This window comes from Notamacropus eugenii, chromosome 7 (genome assembly GCF_028372415.1).
Source record: "Notamacropus eugenii isolate mMacEug1 chromosome 7, mMacEug1.pri_v2, whole genome shotgun sequence".
Lineage (NCBI taxonomy): Eukaryota > Metazoa > Chordata > Mammalia > Diprotodontia > Macropodidae > Notamacropus > Notamacropus eugenii.
This window is the reverse complement of record NC_092878.1, coordinates 14174135-14187548: the sequence shown is the minus strand read 5'-3', so window position 1 is coordinate 14187548 and position 13414 is coordinate 14174135. Positions and strand designations below refer to the sequence as shown.

At 39.0% G+C, this 13414-nt stretch overlaps 1 protein-coding gene across 1 annotated transcript; it reads left to right on the top strand.

The window, feature by feature from the left end:
* Positions 1-11952: 11952 nt before the first annotated feature.
* Positions 11953-12948, top strand: LOC140514063 (olfactory receptor 11H6-like). The gene has a single exon (XM_072624048.1). It carries the CDS (start codon positions 11953-11955, stop codon positions 12946-12948), a length of 996 nt encoding a protein of 331 aa, XP_072480149.1.
* The last annotated feature ends 466 nt before the right edge of the window (positions 12949-13414 follow it).

Sequence of the window (13414 nt, the reverse complement as noted above, 5' to 3'; positions counted from 1 at the left end):
TTCTTTCTCCAGTTCATTTTGCAGATGAGGAACTGGGCTAAGTGATTTACCCAGGGTCTCGCAACTAGTAAGTATCAAAGGCCAGATCTGAATGGAGGAAGATGAGGCTTCCTGATTCTAAGCCCAATGCTCTATCCATTGCGCCACCCACCTGCCACTGAGTGTTTAATGCACTCCAAATAACTTAATAGTAGGATAGTCATGATGAGCTCTTGCCTTACAAGACCACATGAAGAGGGCACAGTGGGCAAGAAGAACAGTCTGAAAGTGATAACCTACCTTAGGGGGACCATTTCTGAAGTACGATGCTTCCTTTTTGGTGCCACATATTAGAAAGAACATTGGATAATCTGCAGAGCACTCAGACAAAGGATACTGACTATGATGGTAAAGGACCTCAAGATAATGCCCTGTGGCTAAAGATTCTGCCAAGAATTGGTTGAAGAAATCAAGAATGGAGGTGGAGGGGTGGAGCCAAGATGGCAGAGAAAAAGCAGGGACTTGTTTGAGCTCTTCCCCAAACCCCTCCAAATACTGGTAAAAATGACTCTAAACAAATTCTAGAGAAGCAAAACCCATAAAATGACAAAATGAAACAGATTTCCAGCCCAAGATAACCTGCAAGGTTGACAGGAAATGTCTGCTACATTAGGCTAAGAGAAGAATGCAGTCCATTGTGGGCCACATCTGTAGCAAATCTGCAACAGACCTCAGGGCACTGAATACTGGAAGCTATGACAGTTTTCAGACTTCTCAACCCACAAATGCCAAAGACAACTTAGAAGGTCAGTAAGAAAAGTCTGTCGGACCTGGGTGAGAGAGGAGCATGATACAGCCACAGCACCGGGGCAGCAGTGGTAGCAACATTAGTGGTGGTTGCTTCTGGAGTTGTTAGCCCATAGAGGGTGGGGGTATTGAGCAAATGATCAGAGGGGGATTGCAAGGATCTCTTTACAGGTGCTGAGACAGAATTCTCTTACTTTGCTTGTGCTTGGATTTGGGTCACAGTCCTGGGTTGGAGTCCTAGGGCAAGAAGTAACACTGGCATGACAGAGCTGGTGGTGGCAGTGGAAAAGGAATCTTCCTTACAATTCCAGGGCAGAAAACAGTACTTGTGGTCACTCACAGACCAGAGCACAGACTAGGAGAGAAGTAAACATCTCTCCTTTGATCATACAACATTGGAAGAACTGAAAATTTACAGATTCCCAAGAAATACCTCTGAAAACAGCTGCACAAAACCACTGAAGGTTTGAACAGTATACCTTCCACACTGGACGCAGAGTCCTAACTTAACAAAAAACTAAAAATCAATTAATTAGTGGGGAAAATGAGCAAATAGTGGGGAAAAATCAGAATATAGAATCTTACCTTCATAAGAAGGAAGATCAAAACATACAACCAGAAGAAGACAACGAAGTCAAAGCTCTTACATCCTAAGCCTCCAAGAAAAATATGAATTGGTCACAGGCCATGGAAGAGCTCAAAAAGGATTTTGAAAATCAAGTGATAGAAGTAGAAGAAAATGGGGAAGAGAAATGAAAGTGATGCAAGAAAATTATGAGAAGCAAGTCATCAGCTGGCTAAAAGACACACCAAAAAATGTGGAAGAAAATAATACCTTTAGAAATCAAGGATGTTTAGCCAGAAGAAGAAAAATCTTTGAAAGACCATGACAAGTAAAAGGGATAATTCATTCTCTTATGTACAGACAATAGACAAGAAGCATGGGTATAAGTCACTAAGAGACAAACAATGGTTTGACATTTATTAGGAATTTTTTAACTATCAGAGTTGTCTGTAAGTGGAATGGACAGTCTCAGGAGTGAGAAAGAGGAGATTCCCATTGCTGCAGATCTTCAAACCAAGTCTGGATAACCATTTGACATGGACATTGTAACAAAGATTCTTGTTCATACATGGAGAAGATTGCATGGCTTTTGCAGTGTCTTCCAGGTCTGAAATTATGTCATACATGACATTTGCCACAAAGGAGACTTTTGAGAAAAAAATAAACTATTCTGTAATACATCATACGCTTTTTCAACTGGAACTGGGTTCATGTTGATCTTCCTTACTTATTGTTGAAGTGCAAGTGCAGGGGACTGAACAGTCTGGTATTATCCCTTATTGGATCAATTCCTGCTGAGATCCAGTGGAACTGGAATTACTGAAAACTTCAGTCCAGGGAAATGGCTTTGAGGACTTGAGAAAGAAAAATCATTTCTCACTGGGAGTTTGGGGAAGAGGTATAACAGACTTTTCCTATCCATGACCAGTGGGTCACAAGAACAGAGTTCAAAGGGACTAAGCCATATGGTTCATCAGCAGTAGATTTTGCCTAATTTTCTTACTCATAGGGGAAAGGCTACAGAAAACGTGTCAAATGGGTGCACAAAACAACTTGGGACAGTCGTTTCCACAGTCCGTGGAACTACACCTATTTAGCATCAAGGCCCAGACAAATAAGAATTTTAAGCATAACAAAATCTAGAAAGATAACATTCCACTGCAGACAAGGTATCATACTTAAACTATGAAAGGCTTTGTAAACTTTTAAACTGTAAGTTACTGGACAACACTACACCCACTGACAGTTCCTCTTAAACAGCAGTCCTCAGGTATTTCACCTGACAGGTTGATATGTTGTTACTGGACAATGCTAACAAGACCAAAGGAAACTCGGTGTTATTTTCCTTATCAGAAATGAGGCTTTTGGTATCCTGGTAAGTAAGATGTAAAGTCAGTTTAAAGTCTGAGGGATGGCAGCAGAAATTTAAGACCTCAACTTACCGGTACAGAAGAAAAATTGAGGAGTTATAGGTTAAGAAGAAGACAGGATAATTACAAATTGGTTTCTATGTGAATAAGATGTTTAGCATGCAAGTCCTACAAAGGCATCATTAAATTCCCTGGAAATTTTAAAAGAAGTAAGTCATAGTCCCATTTTTTAAAAAAACTTATAAATAGAAGTATGCATAGAATGATTTATACATACATACATATATGTGTGTGTATACACACACACACAGATGCACACACACATATATTTGCATATAATGGTAGCCATCTTTAGGGCATAGGTGAGGAGGGAAGAAAACACAAGGGAAAAGAAAATTTACATGATACCTTTGTTGTGTACTTGGAAAGAATAGCAGGTTTTGTGTAGTAGATTTGCAGTTTCATATGCAATCATCATTTTTTTGTTCTGTGCTGTGGAACTGCTTGTTTTTGTTTCGTAAATTAAAAATAAAATAAATATTGTTTTAATTCTTGTCCTAGAAATACCAAAAATGTAGGATAATTGATGTAAGTGTTTTTTTGTCTTTTCCATAGCTCAGGGACCAATGCACAGCTCAGGATCACACACTGGCTGAATTTTTCCTCTTGGGTTTCCCCAGTTGGTGAGACGTGTATCTTACTGTTTTTACTGTTCTTGATCATCTATATACTGATCATGGTGGGGAATGGGGCAATTATTTGTGCACCGAGGGGGGACAACAGGTTTCACACTGCAATACACATCCTTTAGGGGAATTTTGTGTTCCTGAGGATGTGGTACATCACCTCCACATTTTAAAGCATGTTAGAACATTTCCTCTCAAAGACTGGAGCTAGCTCTTCCACTAGCTGATTACCCCAGTTCTATTTTTTTCTCCCTTTGTGGAACTAAAGTCTATCTCCTATGCAACTTGTCTTGTGATCCTTATCTTTCTCTTTGCCACTCACTGCACTCCCAAACCAAATGGTCTGAGGCACTGTTGCACTTTGATGTCTGTCTGATGAGCGGTTGGCTTCTTCAGCTATCCTGTGTCCACTGTCCAGGTCTCTCAGTTGTCATTTTGTGATTTCAGTATCATTGATCACTTGATTTGTGACATGGAATCACTGCTGGCCCTCTCCTGTAGTCCTGTTCTATGTCCTGAGCACCCTCCTTAACTTCCTCATTACATTATACATCCTTGGTGTATACATCCTGCTACTAAGAGCTGTACTATAAGTCCCTCCAGTGGCCTGCCAGAGCAAATCTTTCTCAACATAAGGATCTCATCGGACCAAGGTCAGTCTCTTCTTTGGGATTTTTATTATGATTTATGTGAGCCCAACATCTGAGAATTCTGGTGAAATGCACATCATCATAAGCTTGATCTACTCAATAGTACTTTCATTCTTAAACTACAGCCCCAAAAATAAGGACATAAAGCATCTTATGAAAAGTCATGGGGATAGCTTCAGAAGAAGCAAAATCACTTATATGACTTTTACACGTGATTCCATGCTCTGATGACAGACAGCACCATTAAATACCTGCCATGGACCAAGATGGAGATCCAAAGGACCATTGAGAAAGGTACCTACTACTTCTCCTACTAATCCTGAAGCTTGCTTCAGGGAGCTCATAGACAACATCTCAGGAAAATCCTTCATCTCTTGCTGCCTTGCCTGTCCTGCTCTGGCTAAATCTCAGCTCTGTAATATTAAGCATTACATGGAAGTATTATCTTATAATCTAAAATGATGTGATAGGTGTCAACATGGAGTACTTTATTCTGTCTTTTCGGCCTGTCCCATTCTATTTTAACAGTGGATGCTGGAGAAAGAACATGTTTATATAACCCACTCACTGATGGTATGTTTTTAGAAACTTAAATGATTAAGGGAAAAAATTATATACAAAAGGTCAATAGATCAAGAACTACTAGATAGATGAATCCCTTGAGTCTTGTGTTTTCAAGAATTTTTATTATAAATTTTATTCTTTATTTTGAACATAACAATCATCAAAGAACCTGAATATTTCAGAATACAATGAAGACTAAAAAGAATTACGTAAAATTGTATTTTTGTAACTTGTAACTTAGCCTTTTTTAATCTTCCGTTCAGGGACAAACTACGTTTCACATATCTGCCAGAGGTCGAGATTCTAATGAGATACAGCAGAGCATAGTGCTCAGAGAGTCATCATTGGAGCCCCAAAGATCTAGGTTGAACTCTTGCCTCTGACTCCTACTAGCCATGTGACCCTGGGAAAGCTATTTAAACTCTCTGTCCCAAGCAAGTTTCTAAAGAGCAGGTGCCGATCTGCATTACTAGAAGGAATTCTGTCATAAAAAGTTCTTTATTGTAATAAAATCACAGGACCAGTCCAATCCCCATCCCATGAGTTCTAATATTAAGAGCAAACAAATATTCCTTTATTCTTTCCGCAGTATGCCAAGACGTGAGGGGATGGGAATGGGCGTTTTGGATGGGTGGAAACTGGTATTTGCTGAGATTTCTATTCTGGTACAGAGAAATGGTTTAGACTTAGACTGACTGGATCTTCATAAAGCATTTGGCATTGTCTTTCATCATTCCCTTTAAGACAAAACTATGAGATTTGTGTTTAATTAGGTGAGTTGAAAAAAATTTGAATAGCCAGCCCCAAAGTATGTCATAAAGTCTCAAAGAGAACTTCGAAAGAAGACTCTAGTGGAATGTACCAGGGATGTGACTTTTCCCATCTTTTGTTCAACATTTTTATTAGTGACCTGAATAAATTAATTCAATTCAATTAAAAAAAATTTTATTAAATGGCCATTATGTGCACACAAAGAATAATCTTAATTTTCTCTGGTTTCATTCTGTTTATGTTCATGTGGAGGGATAAAAGCAAACTGATAAATATGAGTTATAAATAAAATAGTATAAAATAATTTTAAGAGAAAGAGAACATTAGCTCCTCAGGGGATAAGAAAGGCTATTGGATACAAGGTTGCACCTGAATTGTGTCTTAAAATAAGTTATGACTTCCAAGAGGCAGAAGTGAAAAGAAAGGGTATTCCAGATGTGGGACTCTTCAATTCTGGTGGTTCCATTCTGTCCATCTGGCACCGGAGACTTTAGTGGTGTATCATACATCTCTCATTCTTAACCGTTGATCTGCCTTTTTATTCTTACTCTTGTATTCAATGAATATAAGCAACCACCAGTCTTCCCTTGTATTAGATCTTCTATTTCATGATCCAGAAGCTTCACTTGAGATCTAGCCTTGTTATCTCTCTTGGAATAGCAGAAGATAAAAATACATCTTAGCTGTTTTGGCAAGCAGGAAATGACCTCCTACTTGGGATGGATCTGTAATCACACCAAGATGACCACTAACTTCCTTCAGTGATAGACATTGTAACCCACTCTGGTCCTCTCATTTTTGCAGTGCTTATCCATATCAAATCATGAATCTTCCATAAGGAATTCATTCCAATTCCAAGCTACATTTTGAAAGCCTTCGTCTCTGGTCTTGTTTAATGAGTGCATTTTGTAAGATTTTAATAAGATACATAACAATGGCTATAATAATGGAACCTAAAAGCATTAAAATAAAAATGAACACTATAATTAACAACATGATCAGTCTCAGACCTGGACAATAGATAAGGAAATGTGCCTTCCTTTTGTTCTTGGAGAGACTGGGGACTACAGCTATTCTCCACCTACCTTTATGCCAGCCACCTAGTTCCTGTCCTGGGGCTTTGCTTGCTCCTGATTAGTGAGAGTTCTCCCTAACTACCCCACCAGACTGCCTGCTGCTCTCCAACCATCCTCATACAATGCTGCTGCCCCTACCCCATCAATTTCCATCTCCAGCTCTTAGAACAATAATCAGATCAATATCCATAGTCACATGACCAAGAAGATGGAAGACTATATTTTTTTTTCTATAGTCCTTACCAACTCTCCAAAAATTTAGTGAACAGGGGCTTTCCATTAGACATTATCTTGCAGTTCCAGAGATAGGTTCACCAAATCTCATTTGGCATCAGGCAGATCACACTGCCCATGCATCCTCTGAGAATGAATTCCCATTGACTAGTCCCCATTATGCTCAGTACATGGTAAATGCTTAGTAAGTGCTTACCAATTGATTTTAGGGACTTTTCCATAGTTTTGTATCAAGTCAAACACCAGTGGCAGTATTCAAAAATATATCTTCCTGACTCCAGGTCAAGTACTGCCACTACTAATTGGGAAGTACAGTTACTCACCAAAGCTCAAATGGAATGAAATGAACTACATGACTGGTATCCATGATATATTGGGGGAAACTGTCAAATAAAAAATGTCACTTAATATGTAAGGTCAACCTATTATAAGGAATAAAGTGGAGGCAGGTGTATGCCACACATTTCCCTGCAGAGAAGGAACATGTCTTCAGTGAAAAATTATCCTCTAACAGAGGAAAGAACTCCTGAGATTTCCCACATATTTACTTTGACCCTGGTGTCTCATCAGTAAGATCCCAGAGGGAAATGAAGCCAAAATATTGTGAAATGCAGGGGTACAGCACGAAGTAACAGAAATGGGGAACTGTAGGTCTTAAGGACCCAGGAATCAATGATGACTGCTGATAGGGAACATAAACTGGATCAGATACACACAGTTCAAATCATAAGAAGAGACCAAGTTCCAGGAACTGTCAGGTAGGGGAAAAAGTCAAATGAAATACAAATAAGTTTTTACATTCTATGCCCCCCTTTCCCTTCCATCCACCAAACCATTTTCAGATTAGGATGCTTGAGAAAGAGCTCCTTGTAACTGATTTCCTCCTTGCCCAAGTGATGGCTCTGTCATTTAACATCTGTATGACCTCAAGACAAGTTGTCTAACTTCCCAAGGCCTCCGTTCTTCATCAGTAAAAGAAGGGAGTCGGACTCCATGGGCTTTACAATTCTAAATCTATGATCCTGTGCTCCTTTCACCCAAGTGAACCCAGCAAGTTGGTAGTGCAGCAGATAGACTTTTGGACTTGGAAATTACCTGAGTTCAAATCTGGCTTTGGACCCTTGACTAGCAGCATAGCCAGCTATTATTATAAATAATAACACCTAGCTCCCACGGTTGGGAGGATAAAAGGAGATAACTTGGTCATGTGCTTTGAAAGCCTTAAAGCACCACATAACTGCTAACTGTTGAGTATCAGTAAGACTATATACATCACTATAGTTTAGAGGAAGATTTGTATTATAGCCAACACAATGATTGTTTTTTCAATGTGCTCCTGTTATACAATGAAGATATCTATTTTTGGTTAAAGTTCTTCACTCTTTGTTCTTCTAGAGAAAAACTAAAGGAATCCTCGGGTTCTCCTCCGTGTAGGAACAAAGATACCCTAGGAGAACTTGGGACAGAGACTCTGCTCTTGCTGTGTATGAGTGCTGAGGAAGAGACATTCATAGCAGCTAGGTGATAATGTGTGAATGTTACGCATTAGATCTCAACAATACACCTCCATAGATTCAACAGGTGGTTCATGGGTGGATGCAGGAACACTCCTGTTTCTCTTATACAGATTTCATCAAATAATAATTTACAGATGGTAACATTAATCAGTGCCTCTTCAAAAGCATTCTTACCATCTCACTTCCTTACTGCTCTTATTTCAACTTTTCCAGTGGTAATCAGGCTCATCTGGAGAGACCAGAGTAGTTCTCCACTCATCCTACCCCCAAAAGGGATCCACTGAACCAAAAAGTAAAATAAGCCTTTCTCTCAGGGCTATAAAAAAGTACATATCTCTCTAAGTACTCAACTATTCTCATCAAGGGGATGACAAAGCTTGTTCCTGTCATATAAGGTAGGGTCAGCTACTAGAATCCAGAAGATGAATTTCCTAGGCTCCCTGTTTCTGCTCCACTCTGCTTATTTGTACCTTCACCATAAGTGGAATATAACAAAATTTCCTTGATAATAAAATTCACATAGGGTTAAGTTTTGGGGCTGAGATTGTCAGTGCTTCATTTATTTCAGTTATCTAAGGTCCTTTCTAGATCTAATTTTTTTGTGATTCTATCATAATACCCAGATGAGAGGACAAGATGGTCAGACTTATAAGCTCCAGTTTCTGGGCAAGAAGGCTCAGTTTCTCTTCCTGGTTCCATGGATGACAACTTTGTGATTGTAGTAAGTAATAACAGTGTTTATTACACACAGGACTCTTGTTGCGGGGTGGGGAGCTGCTATTTGACCCTTCTTTAGGAGAGGAATAAGGGTGCCCCAATATATTTTGAGTATACGCTTATGCTAAATCAGTTCTAAGAAAGGTTTCTTTCTCCACCTGGAAATGATCTTTGACCCAGTAATTGTCTTCATCAGGCACTACACACATACACACACACACACACACACACACACACATTCATGCATGCACATGCCCACCACATACACTCCATTAACACTCCACTGCCTGTTTAAACATAGTATCTCCTCTATAAGTTTGGAACTAAATTTGATTTGAAACTACAGATTTGAACTAAATCCACTGGAAAATTTTTCCACTGTCATGAAAATCATGTCAACTGAGCCATGTACTCTTTCAATGAAAAAAGTAGAATATTTAATATGATTTCAAAAATATATGCTTGCCTTGAAAATGTTATTCTCCTGTGTTTACTCCTGATTGGAACAGTTACAGAATGGTACGACTCTTCTTCTCTACAGACTTTATAGAGGACAAAAGGATGACTTTTGGTAAGTGAAAGTGTTATCCAAAACTACCTGTTATTTTGCCCTAGCTTTGGCATGAGATTAGTCGATATAGTTTATTTCTTTATTATAAAAAAATACTGAATATCAAAAATAACTAAACTTGCTTTGTGAATGATATCAGAATAAATTAATTTCAACACATAAGATATCTGAAATAACTTAGCAGCCATTCCCTCTAAGATTCAAACAATTTTTCTTTCCCCCTCCTTGGAGGTCTTCAAGGACAGTCTGGCTCACTTGTTAGGTAGGTTGTAGTGGAAATTCTTTTAATGCCAGTGTCATGGTCCTCCTCCAGAACGAAGGACAAACAAGGTCAACCATATCCTGGGTTATACGAGAGGGATACTGCAATCTCTTCCAACTCTCAAATTTGTGGTTCTGTGATGCATTCATTAATGGATACCTGTCATTTTACATGCTTGTTGTTAGCATGTACTTGGTTCCATGGTTTCTGATTTCTTGCTTTGCATTAGTCAATGAAAATCTTTTCAGATATTTTTATACTGTACTCTTCACCCGTAAAGATCTGATCATTCGTATTTTTGTAACCTCATGCAGGCAGGGACCAAGTCATGCTAATCTATAGATCGTCCTCAATGCTAGAGTGCTTTGCACACTGCAAGCACTAAATAAATGTTGGATAGATGAATGTTGGGTATGTTTGTGTAGATGATGGAGTGTTCAAGTTTCCAGTATAGACAAATGTGACCTATTTATTTGAGCTGATCAAAAAGAATCTTCTTTCTCTTGCTTCATTATTTAAATAAAAAAGGAATGGGAGTATAGGAAGCATTTGGGAGGATTAGCATTTCTGGTGTAAGGGCTTTGTAAGCCCTTTTCAGCATGTCCACCTTCACCTAACTCTCACCTGGACCTTCAAGGAATTAGTGCACACAGAGGCTACACCTCAGTAAACCATCCCCACAGATGGGCTATACCAGTTGAGGGTAACTCAGACCTGTCAGTGAGTTAAGGGGTGTCTAACTCAAGCATGTGAAGACTTCTCTAGCAGAATGGATGAAATGAGAACAATTTATTCCAATGTCCATGAAGGAGCACTTAGAGTTTGGTCAGACAACAGATACCAAGATCATCCACTGCATCATGGGCCATGGCTGTTCGTTTGAGTTTTGGTCTGCCACTGGACTTTGAAAACTCAGGAAGAGAGAGTGAGGCTCATGGCTTTGCACAACTCTTCCTCACTTAAATCCAATTCAGGCTTAAGTCAAAATATCATCCCATGATGTCATTGGGCTCCTTCCAAAATGAAGAGCAAACAACAAAATAGGACTGAATTTGTTTTCTCAAGAAAAATGAAATGATATGTGATTAGTTTTAATTGCTAAAAGAAGAGTTGCAGTATGGTTATCTCCACTTTTCACAAAATATCATCATGCATAGGTTCATCTGAAGGAGATAACACTTATCTTCTTCCTTCCAATTCATAGATCATGCTATTGGAAGAATAGCACTGTACATTAATGTAGATAACACTGGCTACATACATCAGGAAAAACAAAAGTCACTATGATTTCAACTTTAAAATCTGACTTGCTTCAAACTATGAAGAAATTGGACACATTTTTACCTATTTGTGAGGAACATTAATATTAAAAACCAAATCCTATTAAGATTTAGAGAAACAGGAGTCAGACAGAATGAAACAGTTTTTGTTTGAAACAAATGCTAGCACTGAATGCTATTCATGGGAGCAAGTCCTCTGAGATGGAAAGCGAGTGAGTAGAAGGCTTTCACTAGATGAGAGCACAAGTATTTCCTTTTGCACTGAAATTTCATTCAGCAAGAATATTTAAGCAGCAGAAACAGTAATAAAAGGACTGGTGTTACTGAGGCTAGCCCCTATCAATATGTGAATCGAGATTAATTTCCATGCAAGATACAGAGATAGTGAAGATTCTTGAGGCAGCATAACCATGGAAAGAGGACTGGATTTGGGGTCAGAAGTTTGAATAGTGGCTATGCTAATTACTACCCATCTGTCTTTGGACAAGTAATAGAACCCTACCCACCCAGCCCTACCTCAGGTACGTGAGCTGAAAAATGAGATAATTGCATTAGATGAGTTTAAAGGTCCTTTATGGCTATAAATCTATGATTCTGTAGACTCTGGGGGTCTTAGTTTGCTATGTATATGTCTTTCTATGTGCACACTAAATATCTGTTGGTGCATCTACACTTGTGTAAAGAATGTCAGGAGTATGAGTATGAGTATTATATGTGTTCCCCTAGAATCCAATCACAGTGGGTAATATTCAGGAATTAATCTGTATTTAATTTCAGATTAAGCAGAAACCTGTTTAATTATGCTCCCCCCCCCCCCCACTAAGGTTCGTCCCATAGGAGCTAAGGACAGAAGACATCTAGTTTCAGTATGCTCTTCATTGAAATCTAAACTCTCTTTATAGGATGCTTACTTGGAAACAAGAGTTTGTGTCATTTTTTCTTGTCTTTTCTACAGTTTTGGAGCCTAACAGGTCAATTGCACACACTGTGACTAAGTTTGTCCTCCTGGGGTTTTATGCTCACAGGGAAATGCAGAATCTCCTCTTCTCCTTGATCTTAGTGGTATACATCCTGACTTTGTTGGGCAATGGAGCCATTGTCTGTGCAGTGAAATGGGACAAGCAGCTCCACACACCCATGTACATTCTCTTGGGGAATTTTGCTTTCCTTGAAATATGTTATGTTTCTTCTACTGTGCCCAACATGTTGGCCAACTTTCTGTCTGAGACCAAGACCATCTCCTTCTCTGGCTGCTTTATCCAGTTCTATTTCTTTTTCTCCCTGGGGACTGCTGAGTGTTTCTTCCTGTCAGTCATGTCATATGATCGGTACCTAGCCATCTGCCGTCCATTACACTATCCCACCATCATGACAGGATGCCTTTGTGCCACCCTGATATCTGCCTGTTGGGTGGGTGGATTCCTTTGTTATCCAGTTCCCATTATTCTTATGTCTCAGCTGCCCTTCTGTGGCCCTAACATCATTGATCACTTTGTCTGTGACCAAGGACCTTTATTTGCACTCATCTGTGTCCCTGCTCCTATTATTAAACTCATCTGCTATACTTTGAACTCCATGGTTATCTTTGGATCCTTCCTCTCTATCCTTGGATCCTACACTCTGGTCCTCAGAGCCGTGTTGCGTATTCCCTCTGGTGCTGGCCGGAGGAAAGCCTTCTCCACATGTGGATCCCATCTGGTTGTCGTGTCTCTGTTCTATGGCACCCTCATGGTGATGTATGTAAGCCCAACATCTGAGAATCCAGGTGAAATGCAGAAGATTGTCACACTAGTGTACTCAATAGTAACTCCCCTCTTAAATCCCCTCATCTATAGTCTACGCAACAAGGATATGAAAAATGCCCTGCGGAAAGTCCTAGGAGGATTAAAAATCAAGTAATTCATGACATTTATTTGAAAGTCAAGATGACTATTATATTACTCTTCAGCATTATATTCAATTGTATTATAATATAATTCAATTATATTTCTGCTTCAATACTTTGAAGGATCTGAAATCTCATAATTCCTATACCACTGCAGATAGCAACCCACCCATGATTTTTCATTGTGCATGACTTTTTTATCTCGCCCTTCCAATAAAGTCCCAATAGAGATTTTAAAAATGAAAAAGGACCTATATGGACAAAAATATTTATAGTACCTCATTTTGTGGTGGTAAAGAATTAGAAGTTGAGGGGTGCCTATCAATTGAGGAAAGACTAAACAAGTTGTGTTATGTGATTAGAATGGAATACTATTGTGATACAAGAAATGATGAGCCCAATGCTTCAGGAAAACCTGGAAAGGCTTACATGAACTGATGCAAAATGAAATGCTCAGAATCAACAGAACATTGAACAAAG

What these genes read in the sequence shown, in the direction of transcription:
- LOC140514063 (XM_072624048.1), top strand. Translation starts at nt 11,953, where the DNA reads ATGCTTACTTGGAAACAAGAGTTTGTGTCATTTTTTCTTGTCTTTTCT.